The sequence below is a fragment of the Mycotypha africana genome (assembly GCF_025528875.1).
Source record: "Mycotypha africana strain NRRL 2978 chromosome Unknown BDF20scaffold_3, whole genome shotgun sequence".
In the NCBI taxonomy this organism is placed as follows: Eukaryota; Fungi; Mucoromycota; class Mucoromycetes; order Mucorales; family Mycotyphaceae; genus Mycotypha; species Mycotypha africana.
This window is the reverse complement of record NW_026515727.1, coordinates 596,182-609,270: the sequence shown is the minus strand read 5'-3', so window position 1 is coordinate 609,270 and position 13,089 is coordinate 596,182. Positions and strand designations below refer to the sequence as shown.

Genomic DNA, 13,089 nt, shown 5'->3' with positions numbered 1-13,089 from the left:
ATATTTATTGATGAGCTATTCCTTATTACTTACCTTTTGTTTCTACGCATGTCCAGTTACTATCGGGATAATGATTATTATTCTTTTTTATTATATATGCATGTTCAAGTACTATTTCATTTCTTGTAGTGGTCTGGATATTGTTGGCCATCAAATCATCGTCATCTAAGCTGGATTGAGTGGCATTGACCGGTATCTCATCAGTCTTGTTGTTGGGTGTGTCTTCAATTGCATTGGTGGTGGGCATGGTACGGTCGTGTCCAGCCGATTTCTGTTCATATAAAGCCAAACCTTCCGCGAAGTCCGTTTCATTCACGGTAGGGTGGTCATCTAAGATTTCTATGCGGCAACGACGCTGAGTATGACCAGTACATCCACAACGAAAACAAACAATTTTTTGCAACGAAGGGCAATCCTTCTTTATATGCGCAGCCTCCCGACAATAATAGCAGATGGGTTTTGCCCCCTTGTAGCTAGTCAGAACAGTAATATCCCAAGCTTCCAAATACAACATTCGTTGTAACTCTTGGTATTGAGGGGAATCGTCGGTTACCCGACGATCCAAAAGCACTGAAACATCACCTTCGAAGAAACCATGAATAAGTCTTTGCTTAATCTGAAGAGCGCGACCATAATGGGACATGTATTCCTGGATATTAGTCAACAGGACATCCGTCTCATCACTAACTGGCAAAGTCAAGGTAACACGACAATAGTCATTCGCATCTGTCTTATCCTTATATGCAATTCCCTTGTATTGTACACCTTCATGATTAAAACCTTCCTGCAAAGCTTGGTGAGTATGCCGGTCTAATCTGAACTTGGTATAAAAAACCAAGTCACCACGGGAACGGCTTCCACGAAAAGAGATAGGATTGAAATAGTTGCCCACCACTGGACCAATCTGGTCGATAACCAATTTGAATGCCTCAGACTGGTGAGAAAACAAATGACTGGGAACTGAAAAAATAACAGCTCCAGGCTGGATAGCTGTATGAACAATGGCTTGGACCCTGTGGTATTCGCTGGCTTTAACTATAAGATAAAATGTAAAGAATAACACAAGAGAGAATAAACACGAAAGCTTAACGAAATCAAACCACCGTCTTTATTTCTCTTTCAAAAACAAACTAAAGAAAAGGAAAAGAAAACTAAAATTACTGCTATTAATCAAGACTTATTGTGTTTGCTGCCTACGAAATGATTGTATCGGGATCTGTAGCTGACACTGATGTATTATCTGACCATAATACATCAGTGAATCAGAGATCTCCGTAAAAGAACAGGTCTTCCCTTTAAGTGGATAATTACTCGTCCATCCCAGAGCGGATTGATTTGTAATGTGCTATCCTGGCAGATCCAGGGTGATCATGCAGCTACATCTATAATCCAATATCGATCGGCCACCAGTTGTGTAGCTCAGATACTGTGGCAATGATTGTAGATGTTAGCTAGGAAGAGATATTTGTGCGTGGTGTTCTTTTGATTGCGTGAACAGTTTATTGTGTTAATAAAGGGTGATTGAGCCTTTTTATCTCCAACCATAATTTATTTCCAGAGCAGGGAGCAATATCGTGACCTACTATATCTGGTTGTTGAATCAATATATCCTACGAGTACATATACCAATCCTGCTATATACCTAGACGTCATATAGCCATAGATAATCAAAGTAAAATATATTTCATAAAGATAACCTGTTCAGTTCTTATGTGAGGTAGCTAATCTCACATAAGAATTATCCTTAATCCATATTATTTTCTTATTTTATCTTTATTTGTTGTACATTTGATCTAAGGTTTAAATGTATGCAATCGAACACACCGCTTACCAAACGGGAACGAAGATATGAGCAGTACTCATATCTGAGATCAAGTTTTATTTTACATTTCGTTAGACGTTTTGAGTGATTTACTCATATAATATTGCCATCGTGCCTCAAATACGACAGACCCGTTGTGAACGTAAATATTCTGCCACTTCAGGCTCCTCCATAAGAGTTTCAACGCTGTACGATTCTTTGTTGCCCGAGATGTCAAAACGACTACGGGCAGGTGGAATTTTGGTCTTTAAACTCTTCGAAACAATGGTTGACCAACTGGTCCCATGTTTGGTCTTAAGATGCAGGAAAGGGGTAGTGTAAGGGTATTAAATACTGCAATCTGATTGATGGATTCAGAAAAAGTGATGAATACACGAAAGAAAACAACCACCTTTTTTTATATTCTTGCGACTACTGCAACAAAATCACTACACGCACTACACTCAAATTAATAGAAAAAATGCTCACTACAGGGGTCGAACCTGTGACCTTGGCGTTATTAGCACCACGCTCTAACCAACTGAGCTAAGCGAGCAGGCTCGCTTGCTTATCCAACACTTCTCCAGACATTCACACATAATTACCTCTCAGGTCACGTGAATATCAGTTGTTTACAGCCATCCAATCATACAACGCTAAAGCTAGGTACCTGCCCAACCCAGCCTTAAGGATACACCATCTGTTTATTTTTTTTAGACGGATTACCTCCACAACACACGATATCCTTCCGTAACGATATCACCTTACAGCTCCCAACAACAACATGTCAACCCAAAAATTGGAGGAAACACTCGCCCGAGTGTTCACAGTCCTCCAAAACTTGACCGAAAAAGTCGACGGCCTCGCACTTCAGTTCGCCGAGCTAGTGACAAAATTCTCCGACCATGAGACTGCGAATGATTTTTTCCAGCGGGAGTTAAATCGTTTAAGCGCAACTGTGCAAAATCTTCAGAATTTGAATTTCGAACAGAAAAATGCCGCTATCACGCCCAATATGGCCGCTAGAGGCTTAAAAGTAGCAGATTCGATCTCTACTCCCAATGCCACTTCAAAGGCCACTGCATTGAGTACCGCTGCCAGCAAATATGCTATACCCACCACTACTCCTACTACTACCATCAACACCACTGCTACGACGCAAACTGCCCCTACTACTCCCAAAACTGCTTGGGTTCCAATTGTTAAGCGTCCCGCCCCTAAGAAACTAACTGAGCGTAAGCTTAAGGCCACTGTAAGGGCTTTCAGCCAATATGATCCTACTGCCCCACAAGGCTACTCCTACGTGTACATACCTCGAGCTCGTAAAATCAACCGTAGTGAAATTCGCCACCGCCTCAGTACCATTGGCATTGACACTGGTCGTATCGTAGATATTACTCTACCTGCCCACCGTGTGATTGGCCTCTTGGTACACAACGACTTTACTACCGATCTCTCAAACCACCTCAAGGCCTGTAAAGTTGTTCCTTTGGAACACTTTGACCCTTTGGATGAAAAGCATATTGCTAATCCTGCTATGACCAATGCTTCTGCCACTGACCGCACTCGTTTCGCTAAAGCCCTACAACAAGACCGTTGTATCCGTGCCCTACGATATGTACGGGCTTACCTGGTACCCAGTGTTGCCCGTTTTTTTGTTGACCAAGGTTGGATCGCTGATTCCATTGCCAAGGAGATTGTTGCGGAGAGAAACCCCCGACCATTGAAACGTACCCGTGATATTGGGTCTTCTTCTACTACTGCTGCCGCTTTCTTGACCTCGTTAGGTTTTGTCACCGGTGATTCTGAGATGATTGAAGCTGGTGAGGAATTCCACGAGAGCGCCTTTGCTGATGATAATGATTCTGTTGCCTCATCTATAAATACAGATGGTGATAATGATGCCTACGAGATAAGCTCGTCGTCATCGGCTGCTCCCCGCTTATAGGGGGCACCACAAACACCACCAACAATCATCTGACATTGTCCATCGGTCTTTGGAACGCCAATGGTTTGCAACAAACAACTGTTGCCGATGTCCTCTCTCACTGCAGTTCCATGTCTCTTCTCTTAGTTACTGAATCCTGGATTCTTTCACCCTCTCGTCTCCCTACTTCCTGGCATCAATTTCATACCTATGGTAAACCTGTCCAGGGCGGTTATCGTGGTTCTCAAGGTATTGTTGCCCTCGTCAATCCGAATTGCCCCGTTCCTGTCAGCCATTTAAGCAGCCCTTCACCCTATGCTCTCTCTCTCAATTTTGGTCCTTTTAGACTAGCTTGTTTCTATTTTCCACCGAATCTCCCCTTGGATGAGGTGATTGCTACTCTTGACAAGGTGCCACTCCATAAAAATACCATTCTATGTGGTGATTTTAATGCAAGGTTTGGTCGTATAACTGGCGACACATCTGCATCGGGTACTTTCGAAACTAATACTCGGGGTACGGCTCTCAAGGCTTGGTTTGAAGACCATGGCTTACAGATCTTGAACCGTACTTATGCTTACGGTATCCCTACATTTGCTACTTTTCGTAACACCACTGAACTTAGCAGTATCATTGACCTGTTTGTTGTGCCTGATGATGTACACGCTGTCCTTCATAATGTCTCTCTTTCCGTATTTTCCGACCTCTCTCTAGGGTCTGACCATAACCTTCTGGCACTCTCCTTCACCCTGACCGATACCTCTACTATTATGCAACCATCCACTCCCAATGACACAGCACCTGTCCAACCTCGACGCACCTGGAATTTGTCAAAGCTGAAGGAACTCGAAGTGTCTCTGCTTTATCAAGATACATTCAATAAGCTTTCCTCACAATTTCGGGAGATGTTGAATGATAACCTCGATCTACTACAGCGCCAAACATCACCGCCTATAAGGCCAGATTTCGATCTATTAGCCGCCTCTCTTTGCAACAGTATATACACCAGCCTCGATACGGTCATTGGCTCTAAAAAAGCTAGGCCCAAAGAATGGCATAAATATTGGACACCAGCACTTCAACAAACAGCCGAATATCGCAATCATTGTTATAAGAAATGGCGTAGAAGCAAAGGCATCGACAAGATTGGATGGTGGACCACCTACCAAAAAGCACAAAAACAATTTCGATACGATGTTTGCCAAGCAAAAAGGAAATCTTGGCAGGATTATTGTAAGCGACTAGAGGAAGACTTCATGAAAGCCCAAGGCCAAATCAAAAATCAAAAACGAAAACGGGACCAATCTTGCACTTTTAACCATCCTGATGGCCCTCTCACCGCAACAGCCATTATGGCTGAGTATTTAGAATCCGTATATGACGGACACTTTCTAGACGACCCACCCACATCTATTGACTTTGGCCTACAGCTTCCTTTATTTCCACCATACTCTACGGACATAACTACCCTCTTTTCACCGACTACCATTACTCACTATATTAACCTTCTACCTCGTAAAAAAGCTCCCGGTATTGACCATCTGAAAGCTGAAATGCTCCAACCTCTCGCTAATATCATCGCCCCCCTCCTCTCTAAACTATTTCTTCTCTGCTACTCTTGGGGTACCGTTCCTTCTTCCTGGCGTCATGCACAGGTGTTTCCTATTTTCAAAAAAGGTGATCCTACGCAAGCGAGTAACTACCGACCAATCTCATTAACGTCGGTCCTCCGTAAGTTATTTGAAGTCGTTCTTCAACCAGCTATCAAGCAATCCGCTCCTGTTTTAGATGTAGCCCAGGGTGGGTTTCGCGAACGACGCAGTGCCCTTGACCAGGCCGTATGCCTTCATGAACTGATACAAGACTATCAACAAACACATCGATTTCAATTACCAGTGGTCGGCCTCTTGGATATCAAAGCAGCATACGACACAGTTGACCGTAACGTTATTTGGAAAGCCTTTCGCCAGCACGGAACTATTCCCTTGCCGTTACTCACTCTTCTACAACACTTGTTCGATGATGTTTATATTTCTGTTCTTATTGATAATCACCACTCACCAACATTCCAGCCCAAAACCGGTGTCCTACAAGGTTCTGTGCTTAGTCCTTTACTCTACTCTGTTTACATAAATACACTACCACCTATATTCCGACGTTCCGCTTCCTCCTTAACTACCAAAGTCAAACTCCCTACTAGTTCTGAATCTATTGCTATTAATTCTTTATTATTCGCTGATGATGTCGCTATCATTGGATCTCGCTCCGAGGTTCAAACAATGCTAAATGATGCTGCTACCCATTCCCATCAACTTGGATACCGATGGAACCCGCAGAAATGCGTTATTCTTAACCATCCTACCGCCCGCACCGCTACTGGTGCTCACTCCAATCCTTTAACCCTATATGGGGTTGCTCTTCCTACTGCTGATGAAGTTATCTATCTTGGTATCCCCTTTACTAAGCGAGGTATATCTAGCTCTGCCCTTGCCCGCTCACGTAGCAAAACAACCCTTGCTGCAATGGCCACACTACACAAGATGGGCGCTCATAGATCTGGCTTCTCTCTCTCTCTCAGTGCCCGATTATACTGCTCCTTTATTCGACCTAAATTTGAATACGGTGTCGCGATAACTATGATGCATACCAAGGATATCAATAAACTTGAACAGCTCCAAAATCGATGCCTTCGTCTACTCATAGGTGGCAATCCACATACTTCTACTACTGTATTGAAAATCCTCACAATGATACCTGCTATCCAATGGCGAATGGAAGTTCTACAAAGTAAGTATTGCCTCCGTTTACCAACACTCCCCGCTGACTCTCTTGTCCTGTTACTACATCATTCTCGGGGTAATGATACATATATCAACAAGCTCAAAGCCAATCGCCTGTATAAATCATACACTGATGCAACTACCATCACATCCTTTGCTGCCCCCTTTCTTTACGATGACCGTCAAAAACTTTATACTGCATTTCGTGATACTCAGTCATCTCGTCATATACTGGCACGGGCATGCCGAGCCAAACTAGAAATCGATCCCATTTTGACTCTTCCTGCCACTCGTACTGATCGTAGTCGACTTATTCGCTGGCGTTTAGGTTGGCTTCTTGGGGCCCCACACGACTGCAATTGCGATCGCGACCACACATCTCGTCGTCATTTTGACAAATACGAATGTGATGCTATTCCCAGTGAACTATGGGAATCTCTCCCTCAAGCCCCTCCGACAACTCATACAATTGATCATGCACTCAATCGGCTGCCAACAGATCCATCTCAATATTGCCATTACTGGCCTGTGTTACTGACACTGCTGTGGTATATTGAATGCCTTGTTAAACCAAATGTGAAATTTCCAGAAGACCCTGACCCAGGTGCGCTTTGGCGTAATTACGCTGCCTCCCATTCAACTTCCGAAAATGGTTAATTTTTCGTGGACTGCTTTCGACTTGCACTGTCACAACCCTTAATACACAGCTGCCAAGCGATCAGCCATTACTAATTTTTCACCAGTACGAATAATTTCCCCTTCCTTCCCACTCTCCCCTTTTTCTATCTCTTGATTGAACCTTATAGAATAGTTTTTTTGCTCTCAACCTGTTCCTCCCCCTAGTATAGCAATAATGATAAAATTAATCGCCTGCTTTATGTACTATTTTCAATAAACAAAAATCTTTAACCTGAGCTAAGCGAGCAGTTATTATATGAATTTAAGAATTTTGTTATAGCCAAAAAGTCTATAAACGTAGTTCACGTGATCAAGTAACTCAAGGAAAGCTCTTATTGAGCGACAAAGAGCTGTCGGGAACTAAAGTAGATCGTTTTGTGTCTCATACTTTGGTAGGCGAAGCTGTATTTTGAGTATAATTTTGTCGATTAGAAAAAAACTGGAGCCTTTTATCCTATCTATAAAACTATTCACTGTATTGAACGTAATATTCTTGCTACCCAATGTAAAAGATAAAGTAAAAGCTATTTAAAAGTTACTTTGTGCTTGAACCGGGTTTATAAATAATTGACAAGTACAAGTTGCTCGATAGCAAATGAACAAACGATTTACAATTTTGGATTAAATAAAAAATAACGCAAGATATGATATTTGTGGTTATTTGTAGTTGTGAACGCGACTTATAATTGATAAAAACTGCAAGGTGAAATGAGTCTCCTTTAGTCTTTTTATGCACTGAAAATTAGAGAGGGGAGCGTTCACAGCAAACTGAATATTTGTATTTATAAAAAGGAGCCTCCGACACCGCCGGAAAATCTAGGACAGCTACTCTTGGATTGGACGTATGCGCCCGCGATAATTACACCTTGATCATTCCGTTATTCCCTAGTTTGCCTCTGATCATCTTCCCTTTTTTCTTTGTCCCGTTAAAGGTTTTTTAATTCCCTCACACTTTCCTTGAACCTCCCAGGGCAATTTTGGTAAGTATTTATCTGTGTGCTCATTGTGTAAAATTTAATTGTAATAAAATATCTCTTTAAACGTATTTATAAAAAAAAAAAGTCCTTGTTCCTTAATTTCTCGGCCAGTAATAATGCAGCATTATATATGCGCATCTCTAGAAGTACAAGATGACGTGTACAAGTGTTATTACGATTCTATGATCATAATAACGAGTCAAATGCTTGAAGGTGTATCTGATTCGTCTTTATACATTATAGGAGGTATGGAAATACCACACAAGAAAAAATGAACATGAAAGCTTAACGAGATCAAACCACCGTCTTTATTCTCTCTCAAAAAAACAAAGTAATAGAAAAGAAGAACAAAAACTACTGCTATTATAAAAGTTATTATGTTTGCTGTCTACAGAATATAACGGGATCTATAGTTGTGCCTGATGTATTATGATCAAATAATGCCCAGTGTGCCACAGATTTCTGTAAAAGATTAGGATTTGTTTTTAGGCAGATAGTTGCTCGTCTACCTCGTAGCTAGTAGATCCCATCAGTTCTGTAGCTCAAGTATTGCAGAAATGATTAAAGATATTAGCTAGAAAGAGATATACGTGCATAATGTTGCTGATTGCGGGAACATTTGTTGTATAAAAAGATAATGATTGGGTCTTTCATTCCCAACCATACTTTTTTCGGAACAAGGAACAGTGCCGTGACCTACTATGTTCCGGCTGTTGAATTAATTTACCCTACAAACACATATACTAATACTTCTACATACCTAAACGTCATATTGCCATAGGTAACATGAGTGAAATATAATCCATGAAGACAACCTGTTCTGTTCGTATGTGAAGTAGCTAATTTTACGTAAGAATTAATTCTAATCTATATTCTTATCTTATCAAATTTGAACATTTGATCCGAAGTATGATGTATATACAATCGAACACACCGCTTACCAAACAGGAACAAAGATAAAAACCTTGCTCATATTAGGGATCAAAACTTCTATTTTAATATCTTGTCAGACGTTGAAAGTGGTCTACTCGTGCATACAACATAATCCATAAACATCACAGTGTTTCGAAAACAGTGTAAGGCGAAATAATATCGCACTTGTAGATTGTTTCGAAGAAGATGGATCTAATACATCATATCGCTACCCAAAATCAGAAAATGAGATGCAACTTGGATTGGATGACCCACAAACAGAGTCTGCTCTTTATCAGGTGATGATGAAACCGCAATATAAGCTTCTAATTTGCTACTTCTGTTTTATCATTGATGCGAGAGAAGCACAATCAAACAAAGGGCCATGAAAAATGCTTTCCGATCGAGCGAATAACATCAAAAGATGAAACAAGAACTTAGAGCATTGTTTGTAGTACATATATTCAAAGTTTCACATGCAAGCAAGTAAATACAGAGGGCTACATTGATTGCTTTCATTGCCCGTTATACAGCCAGAATTACTTTGTGTAAGCTTCAAAGTTATGTAGCTCGATAGCCGGAATACGCGTGAGGTATGTCTCCGAGATCTGAAATATGAAGGGGATGCATGCACTAATGATCTCCAAGCTAAACCGTCTTTTTAGGTTTCCTTGATTGAATATGTCACAACATATACAATTTGTTTCAAAAGAAATCCAATTATGGTATAATTATCCCAAAGTGGGTCTTTTATTCTCACTGTTCAGTAAAAACAAATAACAAACGCATAAACAATTCAAAGCATATTTAAAGAGAGAACTTTTTGTTTTCTTGAACTAGAAACCCTTTTTGTTACTTTTTGCTTTTCGTGTATTGACTACATAACCATGTCGACAGTGAAAGGAATTGGAAGCTTCGGCAGTACAGCCCTTTTAGTTTCATCAATGACTGTAACGTTTTGCGATAAATATTGTTCAGAAGCATGACAACCTTTTACGATAAGGCCACTAAACCAGCGGTTACAATCATACTATCTATATTTTCGAAAACGAATAGGGGCCAGGACTATCTACCATTCCAATAACATTTCAACAGGTAAACTAGAAACAGAGAAGTTAACGAGTCTTGTTACAATATTCCAGATAACTAAGAGTTATAATTATAATATATTTCATCTACTGTCTATATCAATAACTCATATGTAGTCAGGTTGGGTAGCGCCTGTTTTCATTTTTTGCATCGTTGCCTTATTGTCAGGTTGCTCAGCATTATTTGTCTGCGAAGCTTTATCCAACATTCGAGGAAATGAGAAGTTTCAGGTACACACGAGAGTTGAATTTTTAAAGCATGGAATATAGTACTTAGGCGCACGTCATCTCTTTTCTGGGCTATAGGCAAAAGTGGAGTTGACTACTATCGCCCAGGTGTATCTAGGTAGAAAATATCACTATGTCTTCCAACTGTTACTGTTCTTAGCGCTACAGTCTGTCAATGTAGCCAGTATCATTATAGCAGCACAGGTATTGTACATCCTTAATGCGTTGTTGGGTACTCATATTTGAAAAAAATTCGCATTTTTTTAAACATTTCAAACTAGACATTCGATAGTATGTTAATTACCTTGTTCAAAGGTACATGCGGATTAGGTATCAGCCCTGGTGGCTGGTTTTGTGTCAGTGCGTCTGATGGCCTTACCGGCAACTCTCCTTTCCCTGATAGCGATTACTATATCTTCACTTTTGGTTTTGCATTAGCGGCTGCCATTGTCATTCCTCTAGGTTTCTTTAGTTTAGTAGAGAATATTTTTGTTCAGATGATCTCTTTTATCGTTTTAACGGCTATTTTGATACAATGGGTTGTTGCATTCGGTCAAGAAGGATTAGATACTTCACTGTTACCTGCTAGTGGACCCAATGCCACTATGGTGTTAGGAATTGTTATATTCAACTATAGTTATATCACAACAGTAAGTTTACGAATGGCTGATTGTACAAAAACTAAGGCACACAAATTCAGACAAACACCTTCAATTGTAGATCCCATCTTGGGTGAATAGTTTAAAGCCAGGAGTGAATATTCACAAGTGTATGTGGGTTTCTGTTTTCATATCAACCATTTTTTATCTTGTTTTGGGTAAGCAAAGTGAGCAATATTGATAGCACTTCTTGACATTACCACTAATGTTAGGCGTTTCTAAATATGCTACTCAGGCATTTGTGGTGCTATGGCATATAAAATGGACCCTTCTAGTGAAATTTTAACGGTACTCAGTACACAGGGTAAAAAAGCGAAGTTACTTCTCAATTTGATTCATGAGGCGTGTGATTCACTGATATGTTTCTCTCTCACATCTGTAGGGTCTGTTGCTTCAAAAGTCACAGCATACATATTTCCAGTATGTGCTTTGATCACTTCCATTCCGGTCTTTGCAATTGTAATCCGCTCGAACCTATTGCGAGGTGAAATATGTAGTCCTGCATGGGCAACATTTTGGTCGAACTTATTTCCATGGTTTATTTGCATGTAAATGCCTTAACTGTACTATTTGATCTGGAGTGTACTTCAATTGACTTTGTTCGTTGTTTTTTGTTTTTTCCCCTCAATTCGTCATTGGTAGACCATTGCAAACAAAGAGTTATGTCGGTGTTATTCAAAACTGGAGTAGCTTATTCTTTCAGTCGGTAAGTAGTGGGGGTACTCGCACTTTTAGAATAGATTCAAAAAAGCAATTTTGGAGACTCTGTTATTGATTCAACATGCTTTAGACTGTCAATTATATCTTGCCTTTCATTCTATACTTTGTATCACGAAAGTATGTTGCTTCAGTTGAGCCTATCGAAGATTTAAACGACCAAGCTACTCAGCTCGAAGATCATCTGCCTCAAATCAATGAAAAGTCTCCATCCATTAATCAACAACACCACTCTCCCACATTTCCTCACTCACCTGTTTTGATGAATCCGGATAATAATGATGTACGTATGTTCAATCCTGATGACAATTATTCCATCTCCATTCGGCGTTCCAGTATTAGGCCTTCCTATCACAGTCAAATGGAACAATCTATCATCAGCCAATATTCACCAAATATGAATGTATACCGTAACGACCCTAAACAGAAAATACCACCTACTATTGTCTACAATAGCGAAATTGCTGGCATTGAGAACGGTTTTACAGAACAGCAATTACCAAACAAGAGTAACCTTGACTCTTCAATTTATCCCAACAGTTTGAATGTTCCTTCTTCCCCTCGTTTCACAGCAACAGTAGGCCAACAACAACAACAACCATTGCAACGATCCCCTAATCTAGCAATAGGCAGCAACAACGGTACAATGGGTGGATTGGGCATTTCTGGTCCCGCCACAACAGCCAATACTACTACACCACTCAATGACCAGCAGCAGCAGCAGCACAATAACAACAGCAAGTTTTGTCATACGAATAGCTTAGCACCTCCCAATAAACACTCTTCTGTCGCTCCTGGTTCACCAGAAATAAGTCAAGCCGCTGCTCCTGTTAATGTAAAGGCATCACCACGAATGACTTCAGCAATTACCCCAGCTAACAACAACAATGTCTCTTCTATGCTAGCAAGTGTATTCTCATTTAAATCATCGGTTGTTTCTCCTATTGTCGTCCCACCTGAAGGTACTAATACTGCTTCTGTTATGGCAGACATGTCTAAGACTGAAGGTGAACTGATCATGACACCTGAAGAATTGCAGCATGAAAAAGACCGCTTTATTGCTTTCCACCCAAAGCGATGGTTAAATCCTTTTTATTTGGCTATTGTGTGCTGTAGTGCATTGTCTATTTCCATTTTGTTTATGATCATCTACGATTTGACATTGGCTGGTATGGGCTATAACGTGTTCGATTAGATGAAACTCTGTAGTTTACTGTTAAATTACATACTGCATAAATTTCTTTATCTTCTTTCCCTTCGTTTCACCACTATCTTGCATTTTACTATTGTTGATGTCTACCAAGCATTTTAATCTTGCATAT

The 13,089-nt window shown here is 40.5% G+C and overlaps 2 protein-coding genes and 1 non-coding gene across 3 annotated transcripts; 2 read left to right on the top strand and 1 right to left on the bottom strand.

Moving 5' to 3' along the window:
* Window positions 1–2,283: 2,283 nt before the first annotated feature.
* On the bottom strand, window positions 2,284–2,357 carry BDF20DRAFT_t41. The gene has a single exon. It is a non-coding gene; the product is annotated as a tRNA-Ile (tRNA).
* A 459-nt stretch (window positions 2,358–2,816) lies between these two features.
* On the top strand, window positions 2,817–4,210 carry BDF20DRAFT_815769 (uncharacterized protein; the record flags this gene model as incomplete). The annotated part of the gene is made up of 2 exons (XM_053077113.1): window positions 2,817–3,624; window positions 3,714–4,210. Coding segments are annotated over 2 exons (1,305 nt in total), but the record flags the coding sequence as incomplete, so codon positions are not given.
* Window positions 4,211–9,962: 5,752 nt separating this feature from the next.
* BDF20DRAFT_911279 (transmembrane amino acid transporter protein-domain-containing protein) lies at window positions 9,963–12,962 on the top strand (the record flags this gene model as incomplete). The annotated part of the gene is made up of 10 exons (XM_053083802.1): window positions 9,963–10,025; window positions 10,132–10,170; window positions 10,281–10,394; window positions 10,470–10,595; window positions 10,673–11,041; window positions 11,112–11,208; window positions 11,286–11,354; window positions 11,433–11,598; window positions 11,693–11,756; window positions 11,841–12,962. The coding sequence occupies 10 exons, from the start codon at window positions 9,963–9,965 to the stop codon at window positions 12,960–12,962; spliced, it is 2,229 nt and encodes a 742-aa protein (XP_052937931.1).
* Window positions 12,963–13,089: the final 127 nt, after the last annotated feature.